The sequence below is a fragment of the Lutra lutra genome, chromosome 10, assembly GCF_902655055.1.
Source record: "Lutra lutra chromosome 10, mLutLut1.2, whole genome shotgun sequence".
NCBI classification, from domain to species: Eukaryota; Metazoa; Chordata; class Mammalia; order Carnivora; family Mustelidae; genus Lutra; species Lutra lutra.
Window position 1 is genome coordinate 46,409,160 of NC_062287.1, and position 17,157 is coordinate 46,426,316.

A 17,157-nucleotide genomic window follows, 5' to 3' on the forward strand; every position below is an offset into this window, starting at 1 on the left:
GAGGAAATCTCTACACTGGGAAAGAGCAATCTCAGTGGCAGTTTGTACAGCCCAGGGGTTCCCCGGACGAGAGCTCATCTGAACCTGAGTTTGGTCAGTGGTGGTAATGGGGGATGAGGATGAAGTAGACTCAATAATTATTTAAGTATAAATTAGGCAGACTCAGTGAATTATTAAATTCACTGGCAGATGGGAGAGTGAAAGATAGGATGGAGTCTGGCTGACTCCTACTCTTCTGGCTCAGGTGGCTGCATAGACGGTAGTATTTGTTGGTTTGGAGGCTTACCTGGAATTCCTGAAGCGGGGCAGTTGTTCCTGCAGTTGTTTGAATGCCTGGGAACTCTTTTCAATTGCTAAAATAGGCAGACCCTTGGCCTTGATTTTTGAAGTTCTTTAGAAGGAAGCTCCATCTCCGGAAATTGTGATTCTTTGTCCCAGAATCTGATTAACCCAAATCAGTACTCCTTCTCTTTGAGCATGAGAGGAACAGAAGATTGTCTTCCTTTTGAGGCCAACAAAAATAATGTGGGTGGCAAAAATTGTTCTTCATTTCCAAGGGAACTTTAGTCTTTCACAAATTCTGAAACAAAATTACATTTCCTGAATGGAAGGTATTAGAAGTCTGTTTCATTGCTCAATACATTTTTTTTTCCTTCTCCATTCCTGACCTAGACATTTTAGCACATGCGTAGGTACTCTGGTCATTATGAGGAAGGCTTCAGTAAATCACCTCAGTCTCATTTGTTTTCACCTTCCTGTACCTTAAAACAGAGATAGTATATTATCTGGTAAAAACAAGTCATCAACATCGGTCAGTGCTGAGGCTTGTTCAGTGTTCAGTAACGAGGTTCCTTATGGTGACCACCAGAAGAATCTGCAGCAAAGCCTTGTATTTATTATCTGTTTGGTCAACAGTAGGTATGCACTGGGTCCTGTAAGTGAAGTTGGAATATGAAGTTCTCAACTCTACCCTTTGCAACACTAATGCTTCTGCTGTTCTTTCTTGTCTTTTCTCCTAGAAGTATCGATACCAAGATGAGGACGCTCCACACGATCATTCCTTACCTCGACTAACCCATGAAGTAAGAGGACCGGAGCTGGTGCATGTATCAGAAAAGAACCTGTCTCAAATAGAAAATGTCCATGGATACGTCTTGCAGTCTCACATCTCTCCTCTGAAGGTCAGTTCGATCGTTCTCAGAGCTGGTGGCAGTGGTTGGTCTGCATGCTAAGGGAGATGTCTGTTGACCGGATTAAAGGAGTCTCTATGAAAGCACTGTAGTGGCCCACAGTTGCCCAAGGGTCTTTCTGTGGTTTGGAGGCTTACCTAGAATTCCTAATGGGCAGTTGTTCTTGAGGTTGTTTGAATGTCTGGGAACTCTTTTTTAGTTGCGAAGAATGGGCTAAGGAAAGAGCAAGGGACAAAAATTGAAAGGGAAAATAAGGTAAACACATACTTAGAAAACGCAGGAGTATATCAAGATTTTGTTCAAATGCCACCTCTCTACCCCTATACCCAGTCCCAGGTAAAACAAAGGAAGTAAGTATAACATGTTAGCACCTAATGTTCACCTTATCATGTAGACTAATAAAAAAACTGTGTGAGTTGGCCATCAACATCTCAGTTTTATATTATATTTCTTTCTATTTGGTGTCATACTTTTCTGACACTTTCTACCTTTTTTCTTTAATTTTTAAACAGTGTCTTGATAAATGGTATTTTTGCAAAAGACAATTAAATGAAAGGATTTTCTGTGCTCTTTGGTTGCAAATTACTCTTTTCTTTGATGTTGCTATGGGATTTTGTGCTTTTAAAAAAGCTCATAAATGTCAATTAGAATTAAAAAAAGAAAAGCGGAACTAGAGTCAATGATATAACAGAAGTGAATGCAGATGAAAAACAAAACAAGACAAAACAAACTAACAAACAAAAAAACCCCTACTAAAATAATTCTTTAGCGCTAAAGAAAATGTTTATTTTGTTAGCCAAAATATTCACTCATCACTACTTCCATATAGCTGTGTCAAACAAACAAAAAAACAAAAAAAAAACAAAAAAAAAACCCTACTAAAGTAATTCTTTAGCACTAAAGAAAATTCGCTGTTTATTTTGTTAGCCAGAATATTCACTCATCACTACTTCCATATAGCTGTGTCACAATAAAAAACAAAGCCATAAATGTGGCCCCAGTGCCTTCTAGAATCTTATTATACCTTCTAAGACATCAGAGAGGCTAAATTATGTTCTAATATATATAGTTTTGAAATTTGGCACATTTTAAGTACCCTGGCATCCTAAAAATGTATTATCAAATAAGCTAGCTTCATTTACCACCAATTAATTAAAATATTAGGTTAATTGTCAAATTCCAGTAAATATGTTATAATATGTAAGAATATACAAACATTGTACCACTGGAATTCATTGTTCAGTTCTTCCCAGAGTCTTTTTAGAAATCATTGTATGACTGATGGAAATGGGTATGTTTAGCCTGGGGAAGAAAAGATTAAAGGTTGAAGGGCAAGGGATTTCCTTCTTATACCTCAGGAGCTGTCATGTGTAAAATATTGGTGTCACCCAGAGGGCAGAAACAGAGCCAGTGTGCATAACTAACAGGGAGGTGTATTTGGGATCATTATAAGACCACAACTCCTGTCAGTTTGAGCTATCCCAGACAGGTGTAGACTAGTGCAGGAAGCAGTGGTTGCCTGTCCCTAGGAATCTTCCAGGTCTGGCTGACAACCTGGTAGTGATATTGCAGAAGGGACTGCTTCAGCAGGAGGCTACCCAAAATTGTTTCTAAGGTACAGTCTGACTCTAGAACTCAATGATTTTAGACTGGAGTCAGATGAATACATTCCTTCTTTAGACAAATATTCATGTTTACAGACAAATGCTCATCCTTACTCTGTGTGCTGACCAGTAGAAATTGAGAAGGGACAAGTGTGGGAGCCTGCATTTCATTAAGAGTATTTAAATCTCAGCTTTTTTCTATTTCTTTTCTCTTCCTTCCTTTTTTTTTTCTTTTTGTTTCTTTTCTCTTTTCTTTCTTACAAGAAATCTTTGTAAGAACCTTCACAGAAACTCCCTTCTTTTCTCCCTACTTTTCTTTCTCCCTTTCCTGGCACATTTTCATTAGCTCTAGAGCAGAGCTCCCAAGCGATGGGTAGGTTCATCAAGGTTTGTCTAAAGCTAAACTGGTTATAGTAAGTAAACAAATAAAATAAATAAAACAATAAAAGCGTAATAGGATGTTCATTTTGTATGTTAAGTCTTAAGCATAAAACTGTCAAAATATCTACAGTTTGGGTGATTACACATGTGTTATGCTACTTACTGACTCATTTGGAAAATGCCTATTAGAGTTAAATGAAAAGTTTGCTTTTTCTGAAGCTCGCATCTCAAAGGAATCTTTCCCATTTCCCTTTATCCCTTGCCTTCCAGGAGTCTCAAAATTAAGCATCTTCAATTGTGGTGATTTTCCTTAGCATAGGCTTTCTGTTTCTGTTTCACCCTGCTGTCTTATTTCTTAATCTCTTTTTGTAAAGATGATTTATTGGTTCTTGTGGTTATACTGTAGTAGTATCTTCTACTGACGGCAGTAGAAGGTTTAAAAGAGGTCATCTATGAGTGATAAACCTCTGATAGGAAACCTCCACGTAGGAATATGTTTCCATCCTTTTTGGAATCACCAGTGTATGGTATGTCCCCCAACGTACTGTGAAGAGGAGGGAAAAATAAGTCCGTCTGGGACTTCTGTGCCTAGACTGTGAAAGAGCAATTTCAGAGCCAGGACTTTCTCCCCATGACATTTTAGAGGTGTTGTTGATGCTGAACAAGATGTGCTTTTAGATCGTCTTAATGAACAGACTGTGTACCTTTCTTGGGTCAACAATAGTGATAGGGGTAAACAGGCGCAATTTTTCCAGAAACACACACAAACACTGATAGATAGAGTTTGCCAGTTTCATGGTGTAAATACTCCCACCATGGCTGAGTTTAGGCTAGCAACCTGAAGCCTCTGACTGCATTCGGAAAAAAGAAGAGAGTGAGGCTTCTTAAATAAGCCAACATGAGCTGGCTCCAACACAGGCAGGCTCAAGCACATGCATTTTTGTAGCAATAGGACACACTTCCTAATCAAGTTGTTAAGGGATTATTATATTATCACAGTTCAAGTGTTCGGAAAACCTGCCATGATTAAAATCTAATGTGTTATTTTCTCATAAAGGAAACCTATTAGAGCCAGAGAAATGCTAAGAAGGTACAAATTCTCAATTAGACCTGGCTTATTTTCAACTTCTTTGCTCCTTTGATCTTTCTGGTCCTCTTGGGTCAAGCATTAAAAGAGGGAAGAGTGAAGAGGCAAAACCCACAATCAGATAATGTCCCTGAATCTTACTTTGGAGTCAATGCAGCTCTCTAGTATTAATTAGAAATTTACATATGGCATGCCTGAATAGAGTGTGAGATTGCTGGATAACAGTTGAAATGCTGCACCGAGCAGGCTCTGAATCATTAGCAGAGCAATCTTACCATTGCAGGTTTGTCAATCGTTTCTTCCATCATCGCTTATCACTGGAAGCCTTGGTTCTAAGAATCATCTGCCTTTGGTGCACACCTGCTGCTTGGCTGATAGATGGGCTCGCTTAGCCTGCTTTCATTAGAATGCCTTGGCCATTGTGAAATATGGGTTTAGAAGGAGAAATGCAATTTTGCAGTGAATTTAACAGAATTTGTTTTCTTTGCCTCAAGATGGGGATGCTTTCTCTTCAGATGCTACCTAGAATCTTCCACAAAAGAAGCTGGCTTATAATAAAACATGAGAATTTTCTTTTCCATTTAAGTCAATTCCATAATATTAATTGGGTCTCTACTATGCATATCATAATAGGCGATGGGGAAACCAAGGGCAGTAAAACGTGATTTTTTTTTAATTTTTTATTTGACAGATCACAAGTAGGCAGAGAGGCAGGCAGAGAGAGACAGGAGGAGGAGGCAGGCTCCCTGCTGAGCAGAGAGCCCGATGCGGGACTCGATCCCAGGACCCTGAGATCATGACCTGAGCCGAAGGCAGAGGCTTTAACCACTGAGCCACCCAGGCGCCCCTAAAACGTGATTTTACATATACTTATCACTTTCTTAAAAGATCTCAGGTCTAATTATTTATTACTTACTCTCACTCCGCAACAGAAATTCACATTCCTGAAGCTTATATACCATGAGACCTCAGACATTGTGGAGAGTACTCTTTACAGAGTATCTGTTGAGAGAGAGAGAGAGAAAGCGAGCAGGAGAGGGGATGAGGGAGGATTCAGTCAGGCTCATTTTTTTTTTTTTAAAGATTTTATTTATTCATTTGACAGAGATCACAAGTAGGCAGAGAAGCAGGCAGAGAAGCAGGCAGGAGAGATAGGAGGAAGCAGGCTCTCCGCCCAGCAGAGAACCCGATGCGGGGCTCAATCCCAGGACCCTGGGATCATGACCTGAGCCGAAGGCAGAGGCTTTAACCCACTGAGCCACCCAGGCGCCCCAAGTCAGGCTTATTTTTAAGAACCTGGACTTTAGAATACCTGGATTTCAATCCCGGCCCTTTCATTCAGTAGCTATGTGACCTCGATCAAGTTAACCTCTCTGTCTTAGGCTCCTCTTTAGTAAAATGGAAGAAGCAATAGTATTTATCTCATGGGATTTGTGTACTAATCAAATAAAGTAATATACGTAAACTGCTTAGAAAAAGTTTGGCACACAGTAACCACTCACCAAATGTTGTTTTTGATCGTATTATTATTATTATTAGCCAGCTATCATGACAAATATTTAAAATCGCTTCATTTATCTCATTTTATCTCTACAAGATTATGCACGATTTTTTAAAAAAATATTTTATTTATTTATTTATTTGAGAGAGAGACAGTGAGAGAGAGCATGAGTGAGGAGAAGGTCAGAGGGAGAAGCAGACTCCCCGTGGAGCTGGGAGCCCAATGTGGGACTCCATCCCGGGACTCCAGGACCATGACCCGAGCCAAAGGCAGTCCCTCAACCAACTGAGCCACCCAGGAGTCCCAGATTATGCACGATTTTAAAGTTAAATAGTTTCCTACAATCCAAGAACCAGTAAATCGGAGTGCAAGTAATTGTAACTCAACCCAGGTCTCTCTGGATCCAAAGCCTGTGTTCTTTTTTTTTTTTTTTAAGATTTTATTTATTTATTTGATAGAGCGAGAGAGAGAGCACAAGTAGGCAGACAGGAAGGCAGAAGGCGAAGGGCAAAGCAGACCTCCCGCTGAGCCAAGAGCCCAGTGTGGGTCTTGATCCCAGAACCCTGGGATCGTGATCTGAGCCAAAGGCAGTCGCTTAACCAACTGAGCCACCCAGGTGCCCTGAAAGACTGAATTCTTTATCACTCCTGTGCTACATCACCTTTCTCTAAACTGTTCTATTTTTAAAGAGATCTCAGATTCAAATTTTCACTTACCAGGTCCATGTATGTAAAAGGAGAAGGTCCTTTATTTCATATGGCCTTATCCTTGAAAACAATTACTAAGCAGATATATAAGGGAATGTCTAAGAAATACCGTTTTCTAAGTGAGAGCCAACAAGAGTGGTGATAGACGGGAACTTTATGAGGAAATAGAAGGAAAATAAGTTCTATCATTAAAATACCTCAGTTCACCCAGTGGTGAACTTCCAAGGGAATATGTTCTCTCTGCTCCTGTGACTAAAAACAAAACAAAACAAAACAAAACTAGTATTTGGGAGCTAGTTTCCTTTTGAAAAATCCTTTGACATTGTAAAGATGTGTATCTTGGCAGGAGAGACACACTTTGTCTTGAGCAACTGAAGAATTTTCTTCACTGAGATCTACTCCTCACAGTAGACGCATCTGTCGGTGAAGATCTCAAATAAGTCCAACCAACCACAGCCATTAATCATGTTCTTCTTCCCAGGACCTGGCAAGACCTCATTCTATAATTTTTACTAGGTTACTTATTCTTTTAAAATATTCATTCCAGTCCTCTTCCTGTGCTGATTAGTGATGGCGGCCGTGAAGACCCTGAACCCCAAGGCCGAGGTGGCTCGAGCCCAGGCGGCGCTGGCGGTGAACATCAGCGCGGCCCGGGGCCTGCAGGATGTGCTGAGGACCAACTTGGGGCCCAAAGGCACCATGAAGATGCTCGTTTCGGGAGCTGGAGACATCAAGCTCACTAAAGACGGCAATGTGCTGCTTCATGAAATGCAAATTCAGCACCCAACAGCCTCCTTAATAGCCAAAGTAGCAACAGCCCAAGATGACATAACTGGTGATGGTACCACTTCCAATGTCCTAATCATTGGCGAGCTACTGAAGCCGGCAGATCTCTACATTTCTGAAGGTCTTCATCCCAGAATAATAACAGAAGGATTTGAAGCACTTCAGTTTTTGGAACAAGTCAAAGTAAGCAAAAATGGACAGGGAAACACTTATAGATGTGGCCAAAACATCTCTGCATACTAAAGTGCATGCTGAACTTGCTGATGTCTTAACAGAGGCTGTGGTGGACGCCATTTTGGCCATTAAAAAACAAGATGAACCTATCGACCTCTTCATGGTTGAAATCATGGAGATGAAACATAAATCTGAAACTGATACAAGCTTAATCAGAGGTCTTGTTTTGGACCATGGGGCACGGCATCCTGATATGAAAAAAAGAGTAGAAGATGCATACATCCTCACATGCAATGTGTCATTAGAATATGAAAAAACAGAGGTGAATTCTGGCTTTTTTTACAAGAGTGCGGAAGAGAGAGAGAAGCTTGTAAAGGCTGAAAGAAAATTCATTGAAGATAGAGTTAAAAAAATAATAGAATTGAAAAAGAAAGTTTGTGCTGATTCAGATAAAGGATTCGTTGTTATTAATCAAAAGGGAATTGACCCCTTTTCCTTAGATGCTCTTGCAAAAGAAGGTATAGTAGCTCTGCGTAGAGCTAAAAGGAGAAATATGGAAAGGCTGACTCTTGCTTGTGGTGGAGTGGCTCTAAATTCCTTTGATGCGGGGCGCCTGGGTGGCTCAGTGGGTTAAGCCGCTGCCTTCGGCTCAGGTCATGATCTCAGGGTCCTGGGATCGAGTCCCGCATCGGGCTCTCTGCTCAGCAGGGAGCCTGCTTCCCTCTCTCTCTCTCTCTGCCTGCCTCTCCATCTACTTGTGATCTCTCTGTCAAATAAATAAATAAAATCTTTTAAAAAAAATTTTAAAAAAATAAAAAATAAATAAATTCCTTTGATGACCTAAGTCCTGATTGTTTGGGACATGCAGGACTTGTCTATGAATATACATTGGGAGAAGAGAAGTTCACTTTTATTGAGAAATGTAATAATCCTCGCTCTGTCACATTATTGATCAAAGGACCAAATAAGCACACACTCACACAAATCAAAGATGCTATAAGAGATGGCTTGAGGGCTGTTAAAAATGCTCTTGATGATGGCTGTGTAGTTCCAGGAGCAGGTGCAATGGAAGTGGCAATGGCAGAAGCCTTGATTAAGTACAAGCCCAGTGTAAAGGGCAGGGCCCAGCTGGGAGTTCAAGCATTTGCTGATGCATTGCTCATTATTCCCAAGGTACTTGCTCAGAATTCTGGTTTTGACCTTCAGGAAACACTAGTTAAAGTTCAAGCAGAACATTCAGAATCAGGTCAACTTGTCGGTGTGGACCTGAACACAGGTGAGCCAATGGTAGCAGCCGAAGTAGGCATATGGGATAACTATTGTGTAAAGAAACAGCTGCTTCACTCCTGCACTGTGATTGCCACCAACATTCTCCTGGTTGATGAGATCATGTGAGCTGGAATGTCTTCTCTAAAAGGTTGAATTTGAAGCTTCCTTCATGTCATCTGAATCATGAAGACTATAGAGTGATCCTAAGAATATAGCAACAGAATTTTTGTCCAAGCTTCAAACAATTTTCAAAAGCATTTTCTTTTCCCATATGAAAAAAAAACACTGACACTTAAATTCTGAAGTTCTGAAATTAGAGTATTTTTTTAAATTGCACTGCAGTGTACACCCATCAAGCAGGCCGTTTTTACCCAATGAGAAGGATGTTTGCTTTAGCTTCAGTGATACAAAAGTCCCATGTTAGTTAAGTATATGTTATCTACCTTGTTATTAAATGTAACTTGAAGAACAAAAAAAAAAATATTCATTCCATATATGCTTAATTTTATAAACTAACTTACCATTTTCAGAAATAAGTGTGTAAAAGTTACACATTCAACCACAAATTAATAAAGGAAGAAAGCTCCATTCCAGGTTAACACGATATTTGTTCAATCAGAAATCCAGTAGGTTGTTCTAATTCTACTTTTCTGCATAATCATGGGCTTTGTTTTAATAAATTTACTATACCATCATTACATCCCACAGTTAAGTTTTGTATTGGTTTTGTTCATTATTATGTCCTTAGTCCTTCAACAAACACTTGTTGGGTTAATTATTTGTAAGTGGCTATACAAACACTCATAAATAATCCCCTTCTGTGAGATTTGTGTCATTAATATCAAAACAGGCAAGAAATCAAGGCACAGACTTCTTGTTTTCCCATTTCTGTTGTCCTCTTTTCCCTGACCTACTCATCATTGATATAGACTGTCATCAACTTTCAAGCTGATATTTCCTCCTTTATTACATATATGAAACATGTCCTAAAATAAATGGCATCTCGCAACTAAAATTGGCACTATCTCCTAGGGTACGTAAAAAAAATGATGTGTCTTACAGTTAAAGCCATCTTAGATTCAATGACTATTTACAAGGAAGATTAAAGTTCTTTTTCATAGATTGGTGTGAATGTCTTTAATCAGATAAATGTGATTTTCTGCCAGAATAAACAGTTCTAGAAGCTTTACTGAAAAGTCAGAATAGGAGAGGTTAGGATATATTTCTATACCCTTGGAACACCGTGCATTTGTTGAATATATATGGGAAAACAGTGGAGAAACTATAGGCAATGCAAGTTTGGGGAAATTTAAGAGAGATTGCTTATGAATGAAGAAGCTGGTATATAAATTGTAGGCAAGAAAGATAACGAAGTGTACGTTGCTTCACTGTTTCCTTATCAGAGTTGCCAGACCTGGTTTATAGGAAAGTATATTTTACCCAACAGTATAATAATTACCCTTCCTCCATGAAGCCATCCTTGTTAATTCTTGCCTGACTTAGCTTTTTAAAAATATATATTATTTTATTATTCTAAATAATTTTTGCATAACTATATATTGTCCTTTCCATTACATTTGTCTTTCTCTTAATAAGTGTGCTAGCTCCTGGGGGCGCCTGGGTGGCTCAGTGGGTTAAGCCTCTGCCTTCAGCTCAGGTCATGATCTCAGGGACATGGAATGGAGCCTGGCATCAGGCTCTCTGCTCAGCAGGGAGCCTGCTTTCCCCTCTTTATCTGCCTGCCTCTCTGCCTACTTCTGATCTCTGTCAAATAAATAAAATCTTTTTTTTTTAAAGTGCAGAAGCTCCTGTAACTAGACCATATCTTATTTTCATTTTGTTTTATTTTCTTTTTTCTCCCTTATTTTCAGTCATCTATAATGAAATTCAACCAGTATTTCCCAAATAATATTGGTGGATTTTTATCAGCATTACAAAGAAAATAAAAGCATGAATGCTGAAATTATTTGGGAATTTAAATCTACTAACTTTTTAAAGGATTTCTACAAGTTTTTTTTTTTTTTTTAAAGATTTTATTTATTTGACAGACAGAGATCACAAGTAGGCAGACAGGCAGGCAGAGAGAGAGAGAGGAGGAAGCAGGCTCCCCGCAGAGCAGAGAGCCCGATGTGGGGCTCGATCCCAGCTGGGATCATGACCCGAGCCGAAGGCAGAGGCTTTAACCCACTGAGCCACCCAGGCGCCCCGGATTTCTACAAGTTTTTAATATGATAATATGTAATAGAAACCTGTAAGATGGGACTATGGTTATTATACAGTATTTCCCAAACATATTTGGTCATGGAACGCTTTCTTACAAATAAAATAAATTTTTGGTTGGACAGATACACTTTTGAAAATACTAAAGCAGAGACATAGCCCAAGGATAATATAACCAATAGGAAATATAACATAAGAATTCATTCTAGCCCTGAAATCAGACTCAATCAGATTCAAATACCAGCTCCTCTACTTACTAGCTAGCTAATGTGAGCTTCCTCAAGTTACTTAACTTTCTCTAGCCTCAGTTTTTATATTTATAAAATAGTGGCATCCATGTATATGCCTCTGTGATCTTTGAGAAAGAGCTATTCAAAGATCTTAGCTCAGAGCTTGACACATGAGAAATAAGTTCATAATAAGTAATTAATAATAATAATAATAATAAATAAGTGAAAAATCATAGTTATCCTTATTGTGAGTGAGGTACTAATATTATTCATATATTTTAAACTAGAAACTTGGGGATTCGTTTTGGAACTTTTTTTTTTTTTCATCTTAGTCTCTTCTTTGTTTCAAATATCTTAGGGTTCTTACCTCCCTCTTCGTATCCACAGCTACTATTCCTAGTTCATATTTTCATTACTTCCCGGCAGAAAGTGCTACAGTTACTGTAAAACATCATGGGCTTTGGAGCAAAAAAATATGTGTTTGAATTCTGATTCTACACTTTCTGGCTGGATAAACTTGGGAAAATCATCTGGCATTTCTGAGATGCAGTTAAGTTTTATATGAACCAATCTGAAGAATTCTGGAAGAATTCTAGAAATTGCAGATAGTTGAGAAGGGGAGAGGGAGAGAATGAAAGGATGAAGGAAGAAGTACCCGCCCAAATCATGCCACAAAGCAAGAGAGATGGGTAGAAACAGGTAATGAAGGGTCTTATGTGGAGATTAGACTTCGCCTTGTAGGTAACGAGGAGTGACTGTAGAGTTTGGAAGAGGAGAAACCTGGTCAGATTTGCAAATTAGAATATTACTCATGTCATGTAGCAAAGTAGAAGAAAAGAAAACAGTGATATCACAGTCAAGGGCATCAGGTAAAACACCGGAAAACACCGGAGATGGACAATCTCTGGGATTAAAGCAGAGGCATTGGGGTGGAACAAGGGATAGACTAGAAAGCTTATTTAGGAAGAGACATCATCAGGACCTTGAGACCTAATAAGTATAGAAAGTAGAGGAGAGAGAGAAATAGAGGCTAATTCACTTTTTTTTTTCATTTGACTGATTTTCTTTTTAAGATTTCATTTATTTATTTGACAGACAGAGATCACAAGTAGGCAGAGAGGCAGGCAGAGAGAGAGAAGGAAGCAGGCTCCTCGCTGAGCAGAGAGCCTGATGCAGGACTTGATCCCAGGACCCTGGGACCATGACCTAAGCCCAAGGCAGAGGTTTTAACCCACTGAGCCACCCAGGTGCCCCCATTTGACCGATTTTATGGAGGCAGTATCATGAAATGAAATCAAGAATTCCAAGAAGGGGCCCCTGGGTGCCTCAATCAATTAAACATCTGCCTTCAGCTCAGATCATGATCTCAGGGTCCTGGGATCAAGACCTATATCAGGCGAGAAGGGAGTCTCCTTCTCCCTCTGCCCTCTGCCTACTTGTGCTCTCCTTCTCTTTCTCGATCAAACAAACAAACAAACAAACAAATAAAATCTTTTATAAAAAATGCCAAAGGAAAGCAGATTTTAGGGTGTGGCAAAAAAGATTCTGAGTTTGGGTATTAATAATGGAATTTGAAGTATTTTTGTTATACCCAGGTTGATAGGCTTCATATGCAGTTTGAAACAGAGATCTGGGGATTGAGAGCGGGCTGATCTAGAAAGGGAGCCTTGGAGCCTTCAGTGTAGTTGAAGCAGTATGGCCGGGGTTGTCCAGGGGAAGAGGGGAGAGAGCCGAGGACTGCAGTGTAAGAGACAGTACTGCCACACCAGGGATTTATGGATAGAAAGGAGACTGTTGACGAGACCATGAAGTAATGAGTGATTTACCACAGTGCATAGCCTGATGTTTCTTAACTGAGTCAAACATTTCTAGTAGAAGAGGATCATATTTTATACAATTTAAAAAAATGTAGTTCCTCTGACATGCTTAGAGTAGTATTGGCCAAACACTAGATATCTTTTAAATACTTGTTACTTGATAACTAAAAAAGAGAGAGAGAAAGAAATACCTTATGAAACATATTTGAATCCAATAATCATGGGGTCCTAACCATTAACTGAAAAAAATGGATTTTTTTTCCATTTTAGCCATAGTCCTTTTAGTAGTATTACTAATTAGAAAACTAAGCTGTTTTTACTATTTTAGAAAATTCATGATTTAAAAAAAAAATGTAAAATTCGCTCATTTCTGTCTCTTGCCACTAGATGGTGGGAGTAGCTGAGCTGTTGTTGGTTCAGGAAGCATATGGTCTTAAGGGAAAAACCTGAGATTTGTAAGGCTAAATTGAGAAGCTCTTAGTTACTAAAAACATAAGAAGGTTTTGGCAGGGATTTGCATACTTGTGAATAATGCATTTTTGTTCCATGCCCAGACCTTGGTGAAAGGAAATGGCTGAGTGAAATATGGCCTTGACAGACACATATACTGAATCCAGACACAAAAGCTCCTGGTCGAAATCCTATGCAAATGAAACATTTCTTCAGTTATCATAAATTGGAAAGGATACTGATCGCTTACCTCAAATAATCCTGGATATTCAAGCCAGAAGTTCAAGAAAGGGAAGAAGACAATAATAGGTATAAGACCTACCACATTATCTTACAATTAAAAAATGCTATCTAGGAGTAGCCAACCATGGGTTAAGGGGCTTTCTCCACGACTTTGGAAAGATAAGTCAGTGGAATGGCATCCAAATCTCCTATTTTGTTCATCTGTATGCTAATTATAGCAACAGCGATACTAAATTTTCTCTAAGAAATATTAGGATAAGTATATTAAAGGCATAATGCTTTAAAATATGAGTACTTGTAATAATCATAAATAAATGTCATTAGTGACTATTTGTAGCTGCGGATATTCCTAAGTTGCATACAGAAGTTCTTCTCAAGACTAAAATTTCACTATTGCCGAGGCTTTCTGTAACGATAAGAAATAATATCCATACGGGTGCATGGGAGGCTCAGTCGGTTAAGCCTTTGGCTTGATTTTGGCTCAGGCCAAGTTCTTAGGGTCATGAGATTGAGCCCTACTTGGAGCTCCATGCTGGATGAGGAACCTGCTTAAGATTCTTTCTCTCCCTCTGACCCTCTCCCCACTGCTCACTTCTGTTCTCATGCTCTCTCTTAATTAAAAAAGAAAGAAAAAAAGAAAATATAAGAATATATAGAGAGCTCACGGAGGCTACCCTCACAGGGGCTTAATGAGAGTATTTTCTTTTTTATTAGCACAGACGCATAGAAATTATTCCACATCTCGCACATACATTCATAAATAAGTGTTGATGTTGATTGGGCTGTGGAATTTTTAACTCTTTCCCTACTAATTTGGAAAAGTAATAATATCCAGTGGAAAGCAGATGGACTTTAGAATCAGACTTACTTGGCAAAGCAATTCCATCTGTTTTGTTTCCTAGCAAACCTAGTGCCCTCTCCCCTACTGTAAATAGTAATATGCTGTAATATTCGGTAGGGATTGCTTGAGACAACACATCAATTGTCTTTAACATAGCACTTGACACCTACTAGGTGCTCAATATATGGTAATTATTTCTATTTTAAAAACAGAAAATGTGTGTATGAAAGAGCAAAACTTAATTTCAGATCATTCGACTCTTTGAGCTCACAGTGAAGATGGACTCTTGTTATAGTATCACACTTGCTGTCCTCCAAACAATGGCTTTACACTACAGAATACCCTCAGTTCAGCTAAACAAGAGTCCAACATCATCTCTTACGTGAAAGTGAATGTCAATTTGGCTAGCTCAAATGAAGTGGTAGTAAATAAGCTGAGGGCATGATCAGGTGTTAGGTGGTTCAAACAAGACTAAAGCGTAAAAAGATGTATTTTCTTTGATGACTAGTTATGGAAGATGTTAGAATCTTTGTATAATCTTTCAAGGTGTTACTTGGAGAGAGTGTTTGACTTAGACATATAATCCCTCATATGTTTATTAAAAATTATTACTTTAATTTTTTTTAATTATTTCATAGCTCCAAGTTGATACCTAGTAAACTTTCAGTAATAAAATAGGGAAACTTAACAGTTTTGTTGAATTCATGCATTAACCAAAATAAAATTCTGGAGACTATTATTAACTCGTGAAAATGCAACCAGTTTTTATTCTTTGTCAAACAATGTGTTTATGATCATACTTCACTAATTCTAACTATAGATCGAATCCCACTTCTGTAAACTCTAAGCCTTCACTCTGGTACCATTTTGTATGATATAATTTTGTCATTGTCAAAATCAAGTTAACCTGGGGTTCTCTTCAACAAGGGGATTTTAGTCATATCAACAGTCTCTGTTTGTTCATTTATATTTGTTCAATAAAAATACTAGTTTCCTTTACAGGGAGGAAGGGGTATGAGTTACTGCTAAGGTCTAAAATCTAATATAATGAATTTTTCTTTCTTTGTATTCATATGCATTTATCAACCTTTCTACCTAGAGGTTGTTTTAAGAGAAATAATAGTAGTAAAATATAGTATTTCTTTAATTCCTATTGTATGTTAACACTATTCTAAATGTTTTACATGTATTGAGTTATTCCATTCAATCACCCCATAAAATACGGCTTCTTATTATTCCCACTTTGTGGACAAAAGAAAATGGGCACAAAGAGGTTAGAAAAAAATTTGTCTAAGATCATGCAGTTAGTCCTTGATAGTCTGGGATATGATGACGCTAGTCTGACATCATACCCTCCCTCTCAGTCATGGTACTATATTATTCACCAGTGAAGGAGAAGTGCGTAGTTTTACAATGGAAGGGGACAAGCAAATCCAGGATTTTCTAGCTGCAACTGACCCATTAGTAGATGTGAAATGGATTTAGTTTGTAATTTTAGAAGAGAATAACAGAACAGAATAGAAAATAAGAGAGTACGTTACAGGTAGAAATCATGCTTCAGTTTAGTGTGGGTGCATTTGGTGAGCACTGGCTTACAATGTAAAATATATTTCTTAGTGTGATCAAGGTCAAAAAAGTCAGGGAACCACTGATCTGGTCCAACTTCCCGTAGTGTAAAAGGAGGATAGGTCATAGAAAACCTGAGACCCAGAGGAGTTAAATGATTCCCTGAAAACACATTGGTCAGAAATGTCAAATCCTGAACTTAAATACTTTGTAGTATTAATCACTCCTATTCTCTCTGTCCAGCATCTGTTGTGGCTGCCATTACTACAAATTAAGTTACTTAAACTGGAATTTCTCTAACTTGGATGTGTATTAGAATCACACAGAAGTCTAGCCCCACCCTACTTCAACAAGCCTAGGGTTCTATATTTTTATTACCTCTCCAGGTGACTTGTTACATACTAACTTTGAAGAACTGTTGTCTTAAACTCCATTGTGCCACAGCATATACTGAATGATTGCCATGTGTATTACCAGAACTTTGCCAAAGACCGTTAGAGACAAAAAAAGAGATAGAGCCTCTGTCGATGAGGAATTTAAGTTCTATTAGGAAAATCAAGATGTGCATTAATGATTTAGGGAGCATAAACTATGTAAGTGCTTTTTAAACCTTACTTAATAAGATTATTAAGTACAAACGGAATTCCAGAAGGCAATTTTTAAAAAATTCCCGTATAGGCATATACAAAGGAAACCTTATAATGCTTTTTTAAGAGAGAATGTTTTATGAGAAAATATGGTAGAGAAAGTTGAATTGATTCTCCCCAACTCACAGAGGAATTGCCAGTGTCAGGTGAATAGATTTAACTCCAATGCAGTACTCCTAGGATGTATTCCCCCAGGCCAGCTGACTCATCAAAATCACAGTGACATCAGGTGATTTGTTCCTTCTTTATTGGCAGAACATTGAGTGTGTTAGAGTTCGTGGCCAATTTGGGGTCAAAGGTAAGTTCATTTGCAATGCTTTCAAGAGGCTCTTACTGATGTTCCTTTACATATAACACCAATGGAGGGTCACTTTAAGGGCCCTTCAGTCACAGGGCACACATAGAAGTCATGGGTCACTTACAAAAATCAGCTCCAAATTGTAG

The 17,157-nt window shown here is 38.5% G+C and overlaps 1 protein-coding gene and 1 pseudogene across 5 annotated transcripts in view; both read left to right on the plus strand.

Annotated features, from left to right (window-relative positions):
- DLG2 (discs large MAGUK scaffold protein 2) overlaps positions 1–17,157 on the plus strand; it is a 2,065,329-nt gene that overhangs the window by 1,053,031 nt on the left and 995,141 nt on the right. For all 5 annotated transcript variants that reach the window (XM_047691101.1, XM_047691090.1, XM_047691092.1 and 2 more), the window contains one exon: positions 1,020–1,181. In XM_047691101.1, the coding sequence (XP_047547057.1) occupies positions 1,020–1,181 (162 nt within the window). The remainder of the gene's footprint in view (positions 1–1,019; positions 1,182–17,157) is intronic.
- LOC125078430 (T-complex protein 1 subunit zeta-like) lies at positions 7,019–9,165 on the plus strand (annotated as a pseudogene).